At 38.7% G+C, this 16,733-nt stretch overlaps 1 protein-coding gene across 1 annotated transcript in view; it reads right to left on the bottom strand.

The window, feature by feature from the left end:
- HAUS2 (HAUS augmin like complex subunit 2) overlaps positions 1–16,733 on the bottom strand; it is a 29,567-nt gene that overhangs the window by 7,667 nt on the left and 5,167 nt on the right. The window contains exons 2-4 of the mRNA XM_043981681.1: positions 4,962–5,054; positions 4,581–4,650; positions 1,599–1,731 (exon numbers count right to left, since the gene is read on the bottom strand). Of these exons, the coding sequence (XP_043837616.1) occupies positions 1,599–1,731; positions 4,581–4,650; positions 4,962–5,054 (296 nt within the window). The remainder of the gene's footprint in view (positions 1–1,598; positions 1,732–4,580; positions 4,651–4,961; positions 5,055–16,733) is intronic.

Here is a 16,733-nt window from a genome sequence, read left to right as displayed (position 1 = left end):
TGCCCCACAAAAAAAAAAAAAAAAAAGATATTATTTTGAGTTCCAGATTTTTCTCCCACCTTCCGAGGACAGCAAGCAATCTGATATGTTATACATTACAATCATGTTAAACATATTTCCACATTAATCATGTTGTAAGAAAAGAATCAGAACAAAAGGAAAAAAACACAAGAAAGAATAAACAAGAACAATAATAAAAAAGTAACAAAAGTGAAAATAGCATGCTTCAATCTACACTCAGACTCCATAGTTCTTCTTCTGAATATGGAGAGCATTTTCTATCATAAGTCTTTCGGCATTGCCTTGGACCAGATTTCTCCTAACTCCAAATCTAGTATTCTTTCTACTATAACACACTTCCTTCCAGATCTAGTTAAATGCTATTTCCTCTATGAAGCCTTTCCCAATCTCCCTGGCTAGAAATGATTTCTACCTCCTATGGATGTTGCAAGCATTTTATTAGTATCTCCCTTAAATACTTAGTATAGGTTTTTCTATTTGGTTATGCTTATAGTTGTCACAATTATATAATCACTAAGCTCTTCAAGGTCCATGTCTTCTTTATCTTTGTATTTCTCTCAGTGACCCAGAAAAATGCCTCTTACAAATACAATGAATGAATAACTGCCTTAAACATCATCAACTACATGGGAGAAGCTAAGTGGTATAGCAGATAAAGCACCAGCCCTGGATTCAGGAGGACCTGAGTTCAAATCTGGCCTCAGACACTTGACATTTAGTAGCTGTGTGACCCTGGGCAAGTCACTTAACTCTCATTGCCCTGCCCTGCCCCCCAAATCATCAACTACAGAGCCACTATCATGAAAAAGAAAGATTTTCACTTTCAGGCTCAGGATATTACCACTTTCAAAAATCTCTGTGGAAAAAAATCACTAAATACACTGATTAAAGAAAATCTTAGTAATGACTAATAAAATGAAACATGGTGAAGTAGCGAAGCCATTGGGCTTGGGTTCTGGATCTGCTTGCTATTTATATGTGACCTTGGGCAAATCTAACTTCTCAAAGTCAGTTTTCTCATCAATAAAATGAGGGGTTGTACTAAGTTAGGGGGTCTTTGAGATTGAATGGGGGAAAAAAATGACATCATGACTTTCGCTAACTTCTAACTGGAATTTCACATTTTCTTCAATTATTTAAAAGCACTCTTCTGAAAAGGGGCCTATAGGCTTTGCCAGAGTGCCAAAATAGGCCATAACACAAACAAAGCTAAGAACCTTTGGACTAGAGGTTCTCTCAGCTCCCTTCTAGTTCTAAATCTCTTGACTATGATTCTAAAGGCAAAATGTCATCATGGGAAGGGTGTTGGTTTTATAACATGAAAGTCTTTGTTTAGACCCTGGGCACTACTCTTGATTAGATGTGTGGATTTATCCAAGTCACTTAAGCTCTCTGAGCCTCAGTTTCTTTAGATGCAAAATAAAGATAACACTATTTATACTGCTTACTTCACAGGGTGGTGGTGAAGAAAATCCCTTGTGAATTTTCAAGTCCTATGTAAGTTTATTCCATGTCACTAGCGTTATTTATGAGTTACTGATTACATATCACATAACTTGAATTTTGCAAGGTCTTACTTGTGGTAAATGGCTTCTATAGGCAAGTTCTCCTGGCATTGAGGCTTCATCAGTCGATGTCGGAGGGCCCTCTTCTCTTTCAGCACAGTCTCCAAGTGCTGATTCATGCTTTGCAGAGTCTCACACTTTTGAGCTTTATAAACCAAAAGCAGTGAATGTAAAGAATAAGCAGGATAAAGGATGTTAACTTTGAGGTCAATAATCATTTCTTCTCACTTACAGTGATTTTATCTAAGTAACTCTTCTCTTTCTTTAAGATTACCAGGACTTGTGTCTCGTTAGACTCCTTCTGTGACCCTTGATGACAATAAAACTCATAATAAACACAGGTATCATCTGCCTATATTAAAATGTTTACCTATACTTATCTTTTATCATTGTTCCTTCATCTTTACCTCTTTGTGTTTCTCTTAACTCCTGTCCAACATTCCTACACAGCTCTAGTCTTTTCATTCGAAATGTCTGAAAGTCCTCCCTTTCATTAAAGGTCCATTTTTCCCCCTGTACAATTGTATTCAGTTTTCCTGGGTTAAGTAATTCTTGGCTGTAAGCCTACATCCTTAGATTAGATGGTAGAAATACGGTATTCCAAGCTCTCTGCTCCTTGATAGTGGTAGCTGCTAAATTATGTGTCTACCTGTCTGTGGCTTCTTGATAATTTAATTCCTTCTTTCTGGATGCTTTCAGTACTTTGTTCTTTAACCTTATAAGCTCTGAACTTGGGCTATAATGTTCCTAAGAATTTTCATTTTGTGGTTTCTTTCTGGAAGTGACCAGTGGATTTTTTTTCCTATGTCTACTTTATGATACTTATGTATTTTTTGGAGAGAAATAGCAACATTTGCTTACTTTCCATCAGTTCAAACAAGTTTCCCCCAATTTTCTCTGAATTCCTTATATTTGTTGTTTCTTGTGGTACAACATTTCATTACCACAAACATACCACAATTTATCCAGCCATTCCCTAAATTAACAGGCACCAAATTTGTTCTCTTTTTGCTACCACAAAAAGTGCTATTTTGGTACATATGGAGTCTTTTCCTCCTCTTTTACCTCCTTGGAAAATGACTGAACCTATTTCTCAAAGCTGTGATTGTGATGTGATTATCTATTACTCTCCCTTTCAGTGCATATTCTATGATCCAGCCAAATTGGGTGACTTGCTGCTACTCATATGCAACATTCCATCTCCTGGCTCCAAGACCTTTGCCAAAGCTGTCACCCACACTTATAGTACTCTCGTCTTACATCTATGTCTCAGAATCTTTAGCAACCTTCAAGGCTCAGGTCAATTACTTCCTCATCAAGAGGACTCTTTCTGTTGTTAGTGCCACTCAATCATCACTCAACTCTGAAATTACCTTGTCTTTATTTGGTACAGAGCCTCTACTTACCTAGCTATTTATATTCATGATGTACTCCTTAGAAGGCTTAGGGACTGTCTTGGTTTTATCTTTGAATCACCAAAATTTAACACAGCGTGTGGCACATAGCAGACATTTTATATTTATATATATATATGTATACATATACATATATATGTATATGTGTGTATATATATGTATATACACACATACGTATATATATATATGTATATATATATATATATATATATATATATGTATATATATATATGTATATATATATATATGCACAAATGCACTAAATTAAAGCAGTACTTTTGCCAGGCTCAAACAAACACAATTCTGAAATGTTAATAGTCTTTAGTAAAGTATAACCTATCATTTAAGTCAAGGTGAAGAACACACAGAGAAAAGAATCAATTGAGGGTCACATAAGCAAAAAGCAAATGTAATATATTTTTAAAAATAAAAGTAAAAAATTCTATTTATTCACTTTTAAAATTAGTAATAGGGAACACAAAACCATTTAATAAACCACAAAAAATGGAAAATATATTCCAGTTCTAAAAGCATAGGTAGTTAAGAAAGAGAATTGGGGGGAGGGGGAAACAGACAAATATATATAGAAAAAAGGGAAAGAAAAATAGTAATACACAAACCAACAAAAACACACAGAAGAACTTTCAATCATCTTTCCACTCACAAGCCTCAAGTGTGTGTGTGGTATTTGTATGCACATGTACATACTCCCATCTGCTTTTTTAAAGGATACTGTGGTTCAAAAATCTAAAGTCATGTTGAATTTCCCAACTATAGGTATAAATACGGCTATAACGAAGTGGAACCTGCTTGTCCCACAGACCAGATGAAATTAAATATAGGACTGAAAGTTCCTCACATCTGATTTAAATAAACAAGCCATTAGGCCAAGAACATAATATGTCCAATTCACTTTTATCTTCCTCTTTGCTATCAATAGACATCTAAGAATTGGTCATCTTTCTACATTTTGTATATCATTTTTCAAATTGATGTCCTTTAGTTTAGATTGTGTATAATAAATTAACTTTGAAAGATTAAAATAGTTTGTGGATGGGGCAGCTGGGTGGCACAGTGGTTAAAGCACCCATCCTAGATTCAGGAGGACCTGAATTCAAACCCAGCCTCAGACACTTGACACTCACTAGCTGTGTGACCCCGGGCAAATCATTTAATCCTCAATGCCCCACAAAAAAAAAAGTTTGTAGAAAGAGTTAAATCCTTTGTATCTCTTCACCAAGTTCTATCAGAATATAGGAGATGGGGGAAAACACTTAACTTTTTGGGCCTATTTGTAAAAGTTATTTAAAAATGGTAGTAAGGTCAAAACTACCAATAAAGGACATTTTGTATTCCTCTATCTTTTGTCTTTGTTTACTACTTGAAGTGCTGAGGATGTCAGACAAGATACAGAGCAATGACATTACAAGTTCTCAGGCCTTTCAGAAATTATATGATAAAGTATTATGCCTTGTCATTTTACAGTTTTACTTAAAGAGGCTTAGTCTCTCCTGTTAGCACAGAAATCAAGAGATGGTTGAAATGTCCAGCAACTGTCCATTTCACTAAAACCACTTACCTAGAAAGAAAGGATGAACAACATCTGCTGTATCTTTTTCTAGCGTTAAGAGGTCAATTTCCAAGGTCTTCTACAAAAGATACAAAAATAACATTTGGCTCATTCAGAAAGTAGCTTGGGAAAAGACTCACACATGGGTAAAAATATAGCACTTAGGCCATGCTGCTGTTAGATATCACTGGAAAGAGGGGGAGGGAGAGGAGAGGCTGAGCAAACAGAAGGGAGATACTCTGGCCAAAGCCCTTGTAACTTAGTGACATGTTCCCCTTGGAAGATAGGCAAGAAGAAAAGGAAGACTGTTGATTTTAGAATCAGCAAGATTTTCTTTCTGGCAAAACTGGGAAATAAAAATGGATACTATTGCAAAAATGAAGGCTTTACCTCTCTGATTTCAGCTTCCATATCTTTAATCTGCTTCATTCTGGAGAAGTTTACAAAAAAAGGAGCAGGATTCTTACATGAATCTAATATCTCCTATGGAGAGAAAACAGAAGACAGCACAAAATTAACAAAGTCAAAAACTAGGAAAGTATCAGAAGGGTTGTGGGGCACAACCAACTCTGCCTCTAAATACAGAGTAGCATATAACTGAAGCAACTTGTATCTCCTGTTTTTCAAAACATCCACTTTTTATAATGGTAATTACACAGTTATCCTTTTTAAAAAAGGCTGAAGAAGCAACCAGCAGAGTTTATGCACAGGAATGAACACACAAATGGAAATATGTATATGGTATTAATCAGGCATTCCCAATTAAAGAGGATACTAACCCTGAAGTTACCAGGAAATCCTAGCTCTTCTACTCTTCCAAATCATAATCGATCCCCGAGTTCTGTGACCTCCTTGGGGTTACGAGGTGTAAGGTTTCACCTTCATATTTACCTTTTTAGGTTAAAGAAAATCTGACCATTCTTTTCTCAAAGAGAAAAAAAGATATCAAGTACGTGAAACTAGTTTTAGACCATCCTCTCGTACCAGGAACTAGAGAAGGGCGTGCTCTACTCTCCTGCTGCCCAGTCAAAGCCCTTTCTGTAGAGAAGGGGTCAAAAGAGGGCACAGGAAATGAGCTGAAGGTTAGGACAGAAGGTAAGAATTCATACCCTCAACCTTCCCATGTCCTGGGGCTAACAAGTAAAAGGAAAACAATGGCAAAGGAAAAGAAATGAGGGGCACCCCTACTAATCACCTTTCCTTGCCTCCTGCCCCCTTTTCACAATTAATCCATATCTCCTATGCCAAGGGCTCCATCTCCTTTATGCCTTGGTGTAGTAAAGTGGCCAGCACAAGATCACCTTTCTTGGCCACATTTACCAACTTCCTTCAATGCTCTAAGGAGTTGTCATTTAATTGATGAGGGTATTCCTTCTCCAAAATAGCTCAAAAGCACTCTATAAATTAATATATATTTAAGAATTTATCACCCTGGGGCAGCTAGGTGGCGCAGTGGATAGAGCACCGGCCCTGGATTCAGGAGGACCTGAGTTCAAATCCAGCCTCAGACACTTGACACATACTAGCTGTGTGACCCTGGGCAAGTCACTTAACCCCAACTGCCTCACCCCCCCCCCCAAAAAAAAGAAAGAAAGAAAAAGAATTTATCACCCTAAGGTCAGTCTGACAACCTAATTCAAATTTAGCAAGACCAATCCTTGAATAACAGATATATAGTCCATTGCCAGGACTGAACTCTTAAGTTGGTGATCTCCAAAGTGCAATGGGAACCTAGCCAGACCCCAAATATTAGAAGAAGGCTTACATTCTGCCCTGCTTGAAACAGCCAATGATGGGGCTTATCTCCAATGCATGCCACCACTCCCCCCCCAATTTAACCCTTTTCTCTCCATTGTGCAAGCTCTTCCCCTCCTCCCTAGCTGAGTGGTACAGTGCATAGATTGCTGGGCCTGGAGTCAGGAAGAACTGAGTTCTAATTTGGCCTCAGACACTAAGTTCTGTGACCCTGTGTCGGTTACTTAATCTCTGTCTTAATTTCTTCAAAATGGGGGTGTTGTGAGGATCAAATACGTTAATATTTCTGAAGAACTTGATACAGTGCCAGGGAGATATTAGGTGCTTAATAAATGTTTGTTCTCTTCCCCACACAAGAGCCAAGGTTCAGATGTTTAAGTACCCACAGTACCAGCTGCACAGGTGCTACTGGAAAATTCCCTCTGCATCCCCCCTACATAGCCACCCTCTCTTCCAGATAATCTCATGGCGGCAGCAGATGCCCCTCAGAGGGTGGGCGGAATTTAGCACAATGACTGGCAAGGAAGAATCCTACGTTTTGGATGGAACATCCTGAACCCCGCAGGATGAGCAGGCACCGATGCACTGTAATCTTCACTGCAGATCTCACATAACCATCTTTTTCCCCACAAACCCACCCCTCTTACAAACCGGCCTCTTGTTAGTGAGATCAGTCTTTCCAGTCTATCTTTCACTTTTAAGACTTCATTCTCCCTTTACCTCACATATCCAAAGAACTGCCAAATCAGGCCATTTTACTGTCACAATAACTCTCACTTCTGTCCCTTTCTCTCTACTCTGCCTCTTTCTAGTAGAAGCAACTAGGTTAGTACAGTGGATGGACTTAAGTCAAGAAGACCCCAGTTCAAATTCTTCTTTAGACACCTATTAGGTATGTGACTCAAGGCAAAGCACTTAACCTTTGTCTGCCTCAGTTTGCTCATTTGTAAAATGGGGACCATTAGAACCTACCTCCCAGAGTTCTTCTGAAGATCAAATGAAATAACAGATGTAAAGTACTACATAAATGTTATCTATTCTTAGTACCAGGACTTCATCACCTTTTTTTTTTTTTTTTTTTTTGGGGCAGGGCAATGAGGGTTAAGTGAATTCCCCAGGATCACACAACTAGTAAGTGTCAAGTGTCTGAGGCTGGATTTGAACTCAAGTCCTCCTGAATCCAGGGCTGGTGCTTTATCCACTGTGCCACCTAGCTGCCCCGCTCATCACCTCTTTAATGCCATAACCTCCTCATTGGACTTCATGCCCTAAATCTCTTCCTTCTCCAATATATCTTCCACATAGCTACTGAAATTGTTTTCATAAAAAACAAATCTGGGGGCAGCTAGATTTGCCCTGCCCCCCCCCAAAAAGAACAAATCTGATCATGTCACTCCCTTACTCAATAAATACTGATAAATGAGAGCAAATGAAAGGGAAGGTACACCTGTGAAACCCACTTATCCTTCTGAATATTTAGTATTTTTCCACATATATATATATTTATAAATATATATATGTATATAAATAAATATATACACACACGTATATACATAGACAGACACATATATGACCATATTTCACATTAATCAATGTGGATATGTGAACCTAGCGAATCCCATACCCAAAGGGAGCTGGTATCTTCCCATGGTGTGAAAAAGATGATGATTTAGAAGTGGTTTAAAGTGGTTTAGAAGTGGTTTAAACCTATTGGTAAAACCAGAAGGAAAACAAGCAAGGCCAGCAAGACAAAAAATCAAAAAGCAGTTATGCATGGGACTGTGGAAATTTCTCAATTTCCCTGGAAAGAGGAAATCACGACTGTTTTAGGGAATATAGTTTAATCCTAGGGAAATAAGATTAAAGGGTACAGAGCATACCAGCTAGGGAGAAGTTTTTATACTTTAGGAGCTGCTAGTGTTTTCACACATTCTGTTACTATACAACAATGCATCACAACAGTAAAAGAAATTGACAGGAAAAAGCTCTATTTTAAAAAGACTGGAAAAAGAAAAAGGAGGAGAGAATAGAGTACTGCCCTTTGAAAGATAGGAATTTGAAATCCAGGATGATTTTACCTACAACAAGGGATTTGGTCACTGGATGAATACACGCAAACACACTCACTCACACACACACACACACACACACACACACACACACACACACATATATCCTTATGTATGTGGTTATACCCACGTCCAAATTTTATCTGCTAGAATTAAACCCTATGTATCTGACCACCCTTTCTTCTTCTTAATAAGAACAGAAAACATGGTTCTACCTTTGAGGATTCCAAAATCTAGTTGGGGCAACAGAATACACACCATATACAAAATAAATAATACAAGGCAGTACATAAATATAAGATACATCATGTAGCTCAGGCAGTGAATACAATGAAGTTTAGAGGTCAATCTGGGCGGGCTGGAGTGCTTGGAAAAAGCTTCATGGATGCGCAATTTAATGTGTCCAACCCAATGGGATAGGTGAAGTATTCATGAAATGTGAAATAGCTTCAACAAGGAGTTTTTCATTTTTGTGTCATGGACCATGGTAAGCTCCTGAAATCTATAGATACCTCAGAATAATGGTTTTAAGTAATTCAAGGAAACCCTACATTTCAATTAGAACCTGAGTTCAAATCTGGCCTCAGACACTTGACACTTACTAGCTGTGTGACCCTGGGCAAGTCACTTAACCCTCATTACCCAGCCAAAAAAAACAAAAAACAAAAAACAAAAAATGAGCATGGGGCAGCTAGGTGGTGCAATGGTTAGAGCACTGGCCCAATTGCCTCACTAAAAAAACCAAAAACCAAAAAACAAAAAACAAGCATGGATTGAAAGACATAAAATAATCTCAAACTCATCTTTTGCAAAAGTAGAAGATCTACAACTATTGTATACTGCACATATTTTCGCTTTTTCATTATACTTATTTTTTACTCTTCTTTTTCCTTATTTTGGGGGAGGGTTTTTAAAAATATACTATTTGTTACATGAGATAGCACTTTGGGAAGGGAGAAAGATACTGGGGTAATCATGATGGTGTAAAAAAACAAAAACCCTTTTTCTTTCTTTTTTTTTTTTTAGTGAGGCAATTGGGGTTAAGTGACTTGCCCAGGGTCACACAGCTAGTAAGTGTTAAGTGTCTGAGGCCAGATTTGAACTCAGGTCCTCCTGACTCCAGGACCGGTGCTCTATCCACTGCGCCAGCTAGCTGCCCCTAAAAAACCTTATATTTTATAAAGCAGAGGCTAACCTTGAGAAGGGCTACCTGTTCCTTTATTTTTATTCTTTTTTTTTGCAGGGCAATAAGGGTTAAGTGACTTGCCCAGGGTCACATAGCTAGTAAGTGTCTGTTAAGGGCTAAAATTCTAGCTAGTCTGTCTAAAATATCTAATGAGTGGTCGCCAATAAATTATAAGCTTTAGCAAGAGTTAGACTTTTAAGCATTTATTAAGGAGAATAAGAATTTGGTAAAGAGAGAGAAAGGCCTAGATTCCTATCTATTAAAGGGAGAGCACATTTCTAGCTCCCTTCTCCGCCAGCGTCCCCAGGAAAGAGAGCGAGACTGAGCGCCAGTCTCTTCCTTCCTCCTCCCACTAGCCCGCGTCACTTCCTGACTCCTGGTCTTGCCCTCAAAGACCTTCCCTTCATGGGCAGAACTCTTCTACAGTAAGTATCCAGCAGGTGGCGTCATTCCAATCGTTACATGTCTGAGGCGGGATTTGAACTCAGGTCCTCCTAAATCCAAGGCCAGTGCTTTATCCACTATACCACCTAGCTGCCCTTGTTCCTTTAAAAAAAAAAAAAAACTAGAACAAAGAAAGAACAGATGAGGAAGTAGAAGAGGTTTTGAGGTATGAAGAAGGGAAAAAGATAGATGGCTTTGTCTTTAATTTCTGTAATGGGGCTTTGTCCTCTGTAAAAGGAACTTTAGGCAGTAAGGAATAAGTAAGAAAGGTATTTTTTTTGAGAGCAAGAATATCTTTCTAGACAGCTTAAATCATATCAAAAAGTAGTTTGCTACAAAGTCTACCTGTGCCAAGTCTGGCAGACAAGAGCCCTGCCACATTAAGGTAAACAATTTTTAAAAAAAGATCATAGTAGAATAATATATGGTTCTTGCACTTAGACTTATTTATCATCCAGAAGAAGACAAAATAGCTACTTGGGCAAAAGATCCCCCCCATATATATATTTATGTATAGTAAGCATATAACATACTATAGAATAGAATTACAGTTATTTAGAATTGACAGAGATCTTAAGAATCATCTAGATTTCAAAGGATAAGGAAACTGAGTCCCAGAGAAGATAAATGACCTCCCTGAAGTCACACCAATAATGAAATTAGAACCTAACACTCCTGGCTGGTGTTCTTTTCTCTGCACCATAGTGACTCAGTTGAAAATTATCTGCACTGCCTCCTTTCCTAAAGCCAGCCCCACTGACCACCATGTAGCTTTCCACATAGCAAACAGAAGTTATCTTTACTGCTGTCCTAACTTCAGCTTCAAATTTCCTACACCGCCTGGCTGGAATAACAGGTTCATCCACGTTAAAGCTGGGAGGGGTTTTAGAAATCATCCAGTCCACGCTCTGATCCTCATTTTTAGAGGAGGAAACTGGGGCCCAGAGAGTTTGCCTTGTCTAAGATTGCTGGTGGCAAAGCCAGGATGTGAACACTGCACAGCAATATATCCCAGGCCTAGGTACCATGGTCACAAATTGTTTTACAGATGAAATTCCGCTTTTAAGCAAGCCTGATAAAAAATAAATGGAAGCCCAGATTTACCAGTGCTAAAAAGAATCAATATGTCTGTATACAAAAGGATTCTCAACGAAAGGAGTCAATAAAGGATCCTGTTAAACAGTAAGTTCCCTGATGTGTCAAAAAGCAGATTGCAATGTAGAAATTTAGGATTTATATGAAACCCTATCAGAATACATGTTATATAAAATAAGGGACATCTAAATTATCTCTGCCTCAAATAAAAAATTAACTGAGGCATTAAAATCTGGGATTAAGGGTTTCTCTTAAAATGTAAAATTCTGGGTAGGAGACTTACAGGAGAAAAGGGGAGGGGGCAGGATTGGCCTAATGGGGTGTTTGCCCAGTAGCATTTTCTGGAAGGAAAGAGGCCAAGACTCAGGCTCCTGGAAACTCTCCTCAAGGGCCTGGCTTCCTGTATATCTGTCTAGTCAGTTTGGGGGAGTTCATTTGGCTCTGTGGCCAAGACTTCTTCAAATAATCAGTTTTGTGATGTAGACAAAAGCAAACATAACTTTGGGATGCATTACAAATAGAAGCGTGTCCAAAGTAAGGATGTGGTAGTCCCACTGTAATCTGTCCCTGGCAGATCACTCCTAGAGTACCGTGTGCACTTCTAGTTTAGAAGGGACAGTGATTGGGCAAGCTGGAGGAGGGGAGCTGGTTTGACTACATTTGTACTCTTAATGACCCCAACGAATAAAGGGCCATCTTTATAAAGTAGCAGGATTTGTCTAGGGAAACTGTATGGCTGCAATTCAAGAAATACAAGAGCATCTGAAGAATTCAATTTCCAGGTCATCAAAGGACAATGGAAAGGAGCAAGGAAGTGTGAGTGGAATGTAGTATATTATGTTATACAGAATAACACAGTAGAAGCAGCCTAAAGGGTTTCATTTGGGAGACTTTGGGCTGGAAAAGTGGGCCGGCATAGAAAGCAGGATAACTGGTGGCCAGCCCACACGTACTATCAATAGCCAAGTGGCGCTCACTCTCGCACTCTTTCCTCTGGACTCTGGTGGAGAGCGGAGCTAGAAATGTGCTCTCCCTTTAATAGATAGGAATCTAGGCCTTTCTCTCTCTTTACCAAATTCTTATTCTCCTTAATAAATGCTTAAAAGTCTAACTCTTGCTAAAGCTTATGATTTATTGGCGACCACTCATTAGATATTTTAGACAGTTTAGCTAGAATTTTAACCCTTAACACAAGCAACGTCAAGAGATTTAGAAGAAAGTCCCAGGTATTTAGAGTGGAAAGCCTAGTAGTTTATTTATGGGAAAAGAGGGTATGAGTCACGCCGGATGAGAAGGCTAGTATGGGTTTTGATCTACACCATTACAGATGGGAGATAATCAACACTATGAAAACCACAAATCCATTGGAAAATACTGACAAGCTAGAACGTGAGCAGAACAGGGCAAACAAGACAGTAAGGGGAATATGCCAGGTAAGTACTGGTTGAAGACTTATATGAACTGACACAAAATGAAATAAAGAGAAACAGAAAAACCAATAAAACAATGACTACAACAATAGAAAAACAGAAGTGATTGTCATTGGACTATATACTACAGTGTACCTGGACAGAAAGAGGAACTAAATGAGGAATTAGGGAAATATCACAGGCCTGACAGAGGCATAATATAGTAATGCTGGGAGACTTCAATTATCTAGACAGAGGCTAAAGTTCTCTTTCTGCCAAAAATGGAAGACTTTTTGACTTGCTTTAGTGATAATTTCATCCATCAAAACATGGGAACATTTTATTCTGGATATGATTCTCATCAACAGAGAGGAACTGGTTGGTAGTGTGAAACTGATGGGAACCTTGGGGGAAACTGACCACTCCATTCTAGAATTTGCAATTAGAGAAATAGATTTTGAAAAAGCAGATTCAAAGATTCAGAGAAAAGATATCTCAGATTCAATGGATTAAAATGCTTCAGAAAAAGTCAGCCCAGGACTAACAGGAGATGCTAAAGAATACAATTCTGAAGACAGAAAAGGTAAACAATTCCAATGAAGAAGAAAAAAGGGGATTTGTCTGAGAAGGCCAATGTGGATCCACAGTGAACTCCGACCAACCTGGATTTTTAAAAGATATGTAGAGAAGATGGAAGCAAGGTTAGTTAACAAAAAAGAGATATAAGAGCACAGCAGGGTCCTATAAAAAATCTCAGGAATGTTAAAAGCTCAGAATGAGCGGAAGCTGGTAAAGAAAGCTAAAGACAAAAAAGGGCTAGGGTTTGGATTGGTTTGCTTTGGTTTTGGGTTGGGTTGGTTTTTTTTTTTTTTGGGGGGGGTCCTGGTACATAGTAGGTTCTTTTTTAAAAATTATAAGCATTTTTATTTAAAAATTTGAGTTCCAAATTGTATCCCTCCTTCCTTCCCTCCCCTCCCCAAGGTGGCAAGCAATCAGACATAGGTTATACATGTACAATTATGTAAAACATTACCATGTAGGTCATTTTGTATAAGAAAATTTGAATAAAATTTAAAAAAATAAAAGAAAGTGAAAAACAGCATGCTTCAGTCTGTGTTCAATCAATATCAGTTCTTTCTTTCGAAGTGAATAGTATGCTTTATCATTAGTCCTTTGAGATTGTCTTGGATCATTGCATTGCTGAGAATAGCTAAGTCATTCACAGTTCTTCTTCGAACAATATTGCTGTCACTATACATAATGTCTTCTGCTCACTTCACTATATATCAGCTCATACAAGTCTTTCCAGGTCTTTCTGAAATCATCCTGCTTGTCATTTCTTAGGTTCTTAATAAATGCTTGTTGACTAGCACAATGAGTTAGAAAGTGACATGGCAACCAAAAAAGTTAATAACATCTTGGGCTACATGAAGAGGTACATAGGAATAAGGAATAGTCTCCCTATACTCATCAGACCTCATCTGGAATACAGTATTATCCTCATTTCTGGGAACCATGATTTAAGAAGTACACCAATAAACTGAGAAGTGTCCACAGAAGGGCAACAAGGATGCGGAAAGGCCTTGAATCCCTGACATATAAGGAATAGCTGAGGGAACTGGGCATGTTAACCCTGCACAGAATACTCAGAGGGAACCCAACATAATAACTATATTCAAATATGTGAAGGGCTGTCATGGAGGAAAAATGAGACATCTTTTTGGGCCCAGAAGCAGTAGCAATAGATAAAAGCTTCAAAAAAAGAAAATTTAGGCCTGAGTTTTGGGAAAACATCCTGAAAATGAGTGCTGCCCAAAAGTGCTGCCCCGAGAGGTGGTAAGTTCCCCTTCCTTGGAGGTCCCCAAGCACATATGGTTGATAACTTGCTGGTATGTTATAGGAAAGATTCCTTTTGGCTATGGATCAAACCAGATGACCACTGAGGTTCCATCAAATTCTGTGACTCTGTGACTCTGGCCTTTTTATTTCCTTGACATATGGGCACTTCATAAATGCTTGTGGCTTACATGGTAGAGAGATCAGCCTTATTCTGATTGGCCTCAGGGAACAGAACAAGACCAATGCATGGAAGAAAAGAGAGGCAAACTTTGATTCAAAGACTTTCTAACAACTAAAACAGTACAAACACTCAAAGCCTCTTTGGGAAGTAGAGAATTTTTCATCACTGGAGAGCTTCAACAAGAAGCTAGACAATTACTCCAGAGTTGTTTTAAAGGAGATTTCTATTAAGCTATGGGTTAGATTAGATAACCTTTGGGATTCAATGGATTATTTGTCTCACAACAAATTGCAAAGATATGAATTGGGTTCCACTGAAGGCTCACCAATTCCATTTTTTATATATTCCTTTTATTTTTCAAACTTGCTTTTTTTTTTTTTAAACTAAAGAAGTTAGTTCTCCTACAATTAGTCCCAACTCCATGGCTATGCAAATACACTCAAAATCTTTGGCGTCCATAAAAGAATGCAGTATCTTTCTGAAATTATATCTTCCCGGGGATTCCCAGTTCAATTCATAATAGCTTGAACATTCCTACAAGCAAGATCAACCTTCCTAAAATTAATTGTGTGTGTGTGAGTGAGAGAGAGCGAGAGAGAAATAGACAGTACTCAAATACTTAAATGATCTTACTGATTTGGATGTTCCCTCCAACAATGCAAATTGCAATGCATTTATTCCTGCCCTCCCATAAGTCTGTCACAGGAGGGGTTAGCTCCTGGACCTGGAGACTTTCCTCAATTTTTCCTGATATCACCAAGGACGGCAGTGAACCAACACTTGACCTGGAACAGAATACTGAACTGAACTGAACAGAACTAAAAGGAAACTCAAAAGGTCAACTAGTTCAACTCCCCCTAACAAATACACATTTCATTTTATAGACTCAAAAATACAGGCAGAGAGCAGTTAAATCTCCCATGTGACCAGTTATATTCCATTCCATTAAAAGCCATTTAAGGGGCAGCTAGGTGGCGAAGTGGATAAAGCACCAGCCCTGGATTCAGGAGGACCTGAGTTCAAATTGATGTGAGCAGAATTTTGGGGTCAAATTGATTGTGAGTTGTCCCAAAAGAATTACAAGACTCAGTGACTCAGTTTCCCAAGTTTTATTGCAATACTGTGGGTCACCACAGTGAGATAACCAGAATAGTGGAAAGGTATCTCTGGAATAGTGAAAGAAAAGTAAGTTATATTTATAGTATAGATAAATTGATTTATCAGTCTCATTATAATAATCTCCACCTTGGGGAGGTACAAGGGAGGGCCTGTCCTACTCATTATAATATTCTCCACCTTTGGGAAGTACAGGGGAGGGTTTATCCTAATTTGGAGTTGCTGGGGTCCGAAGCCAACCCCCAACGCGGGTACCTTTTACAGTGGAGGTGTGTTTTGGGGGTTTACACATCATAAGATGAATCTGGGGACAAATTCTGCGCATCTCTTTGTTTCCCATGGCTAGTTTCCCATTTTTCATTAGAATTTCTAAACCCTGACTTGTGTCTTATTGTTATATGACCTGACCTTTTATGGTCCCATTATGGGTACTGATCACTGTGGGTAAGAGAACCTAGCATCCTGACTTTTAAGTTATCCATTAACTGGGGTCTGACTCCCTTTTGGAGCTAATATCTGAATTAGAGCTTGGATATTAGGTTTTTCTATTAACCCCTTTTTTGCCTCCTACGTCAAAATCCGACCCCAGACACTTGACACTAGCTGTGTGACCCTGGGCAAGTCATTTAACCCTCACTGCCCCACCCCACCCCAAAAGAAAGTCAGTCAATAAACATTTATTAAATGCCTATTATGTGCCAGGCACTGGGCTAAGTAGTGGGGATACAAATTTTTAAAAGGCAGTCCCTGCCCTGAAGAGGCTTACAATCTAAAATGAGGCAGCAAAGAGACAATTCACACTAGGTCAACAACAATCAATCAATCACCTAGTTCAGGCACAAAGTCAGGAGTTAAATGAGTAGATTAACTTCCCTAGGGTCTGAGATTGTGCAAGACTAGAATAAAGAAATCTACATTTCAGATCCAGTGTGGGGAGTTTTGGTCCAGATGGTGAGGAAGAGCAGGTCAGCAGCAGAAGGCAGAGTAAGATGGCTCGAGAGTACACTCAGGCTGGACAGAATATGAGGCTTGAAGCAGGGGGAATTTGTGTTTTCTCAGACATCCTCG

The sequence above is a fragment of the Dromiciops gliroides genome, chromosome 2 (assembly GCF_019393635.1).
Source record: "Dromiciops gliroides isolate mDroGli1 chromosome 2, mDroGli1.pri, whole genome shotgun sequence".
Classification (NCBI taxonomy): domain Eukaryota; kingdom Metazoa; phylum Chordata; class Mammalia; order Microbiotheria; family Microbiotheriidae; genus Dromiciops; species Dromiciops gliroides.
Note: the sequence above shows the minus strand (reverse complement) of the source record. Positions and strands in the feature narration are given on the sequence as shown.